This window comes from Lycium barbarum, chromosome 3 (assembly GCF_019175385.1).
Source record: "Lycium barbarum isolate Lr01 chromosome 3, ASM1917538v2, whole genome shotgun sequence".
In the NCBI taxonomy this organism is placed as follows: Eukaryota; Viridiplantae; Streptophyta; class Magnoliopsida; order Solanales; family Solanaceae; genus Lycium; species Lycium barbarum.
The window spans coordinates 131,830,197-131,832,706 of NC_083339.1; the positions used below are offsets into that span (position 1 = coordinate 131,830,197).

General features: G+C 36.2%; 1 protein-coding gene across 1 annotated transcript; it reads right to left on the reverse strand.

Annotated features, from left to right (window-relative positions):
* Positions 1–1,550: 1,550 nt before the first annotated feature.
* LOC132631376 (uncharacterized) lies at positions 1,551–2,510 on the reverse strand. The gene has a single exon (XM_060346955.1). The coding sequence runs from the start codon at positions 2,508–2,510 to the stop codon at positions 1,551–1,553; it is 960 nt and encodes a 319-aa protein (XP_060202938.1).

The window sequence follows — 2,510 nt, forward strand, 5'->3', positions numbered from 1 at the left end:
TAATATTATCTATGCGGAAACTGATGAGATTGATGGTTACTGCTGGTTAATATGGATTTTTTTCAGTTATTGTATCCCATGAAAAAACTGGATCTTTATGTTACCTATCTCTTTCCCTGAATATCCTTGATCTTCAAGAATATTTTCTTCCTTGAATCACAGCGAGTTCCCTTAATTCCAACTTCCAACTCAACATCTTTGTTCAGATTTGTTTAACTTGAATTTAGCTCTTGAGTGTTCATTTATTTCATTCTTCTTAAGTAACAGTTATGTCAAAAATGTCTATCCAGCCATAAATAATAGAATGCCATAAGTCAAAACATTTTTTTGATTAAATTTTCTTGACCAAACTTTCGTGAATCTGTCATCAATCAAAACTTAGCAATGGGCTAACCTTAAAATAGGCTTGTGGCCAGACTGTACAAAAGCATCGACGTAAAGTCTCCAGCACATCTTTTCACTTGTTTTATTGGCCTGAACCAACGAATTTCTGGTAGAACTCCAGAGTATTAAATCTCCCATCCCTTATCATTTTTTTTGTCTTTTCTTGAAAGGTTTCTCATTTTGAAAAGATAAATTAATGATCATCAAATCATTGAGCAATAAACGTTGTAAAGGAGGAGAAGACTATATTTTACTCCTCATCTAGAATATTAAAAGAGTGACTTTGAAGTCTTATGATGAGAGGGCTTCTAATCCCTAACAATCAGGAGATGGGTACTACTTTTTTGCAATATAACATAGTTAAGATGTTCGTCATTTTCTGTATTATTAGAGGCGGATTTAGCCTATAGGGGTTCACATCAACTCAGTAGTTTTTATCCAGATCTTCTATGTGTTAAGAAATCCACTAGATATTAATAAATATTTGACCATGAACTCGGTTATATATTAACTGGAGGTCATTATAGAAATTAATAAACTTCAAAACTATCTGTAAGGATTGAGGAATTTGCTATGCTGTTGTCATCATAATAGTTCAAAGTATGCAAAGCCTAGTCTTTTTTTTATAAATAAGAACTCACAGTGTCTATTTACCTTAGTTATTGCCTTTGATCATCAAGGTCCTACTTATATACACAGTGACAGCGTTTGCCAAATGCAGAAATACAGTTAAAGCAAATGTATTCAACATTCTTCTGTATATATATAGAATTTAGAAGACAAAAGTATCACAAAAATAATTGCTCACTTTATAAAACCAGAGTTGAGAAAGAGAAGAAAAAACTGTGGGAGAATACGAACATGGAGATGCCTCAAGATTGGGAAAATAATTGGGCATGTTATGTTATCCAATCTGTCTTTGTCCAATTATGCCCACTTCTTTTTCACAAACAGCTGTAACTACCTTGCAGCCACAATGCTAATTGGGGCCCCCAATTTGTTCCCATGTGCTTTGCTCCTTTCCTCTCTCAGCTGTCAACCCAATCTCCTTCCTAATTAGGCCATGACATGAGTCTCATTTTTTTTTCTCTTTCCCCCCATTATGTTTTTAGCTGCTTTTAATGATGCTACAATCAAATAGCCAATATTCACTCAATGTAACTTTCTCATTCTACCTTCCAAGCATAAAGAAAGAGGCAAAAGTCTGAAGAGTTACTTGAATTTAACCCCTCTATTGACCCTGCGCTCCCTGTTTGGGATGATAACGGAGTTGATGTCGATGAGGAGAATGGCGGTGATGATAATTCAGATACTGATGAAGGGGATGTGGATAACAAAACTGGCTTGAAAATAAACAAAGCATGCCTTAAACCAGGATTGAATATCCAGTCATGAACATCCCAATAAACTTCTATCCTTACTTTGTTGAGATGAATCGATTCGTTCCCTCTGAATTTCCACTGCAAATGCTTCACATGAATGACCAATTTCCCATCTATCCTTATCTCCATTTCTGGATCGACCCCATCGATAGAAATCCTGCTACTGTTAATCCTGTTCTTGCACTCAATAGAAATCTCATGCATTCTTCCCTTGTCATGGAACTTAACTCTTGTTGAAAACTTCTTTTTACCAAAAATGTGTTCTTTTCTTGATACCAGAATTGGTTCAATCAGTGCTGGTCTGCAGCCTGTTTTTCTATAAGCATTTTTTTTCAAATCACCAAGCAGAAGAATAACTTCTTCATCACAAACAACAGCTACATAGTACTCTGAACTTGGTTCTGTCTCACCATTAAATTTAGCAGCTTTAAGATCCCAGAAAATGTCAACTGGCTTGCTGTCCAAAAGAAAATGCTTCGAACCTTGTTTCCTCCAGAAGTACCAAGGCTTTAGCTCCACCTTGCAAGTATACTGCCCATCTCCACTTGATGACCCTTCTACTGATACTGATAAACCATGGAGCAACAAGTTCTTGCACCAAGTAACTGTGATTGACCGGCATTGACCAGCAATTTTAGTCCGATAAACGGAAATAAAAATGCTTTGGCCTGACCTGGTTACTGCAGCATGATCATCTGTTAACTTTTCCCCTGCTGAGAAGCATGTAGGGATTGAATCTGGCAT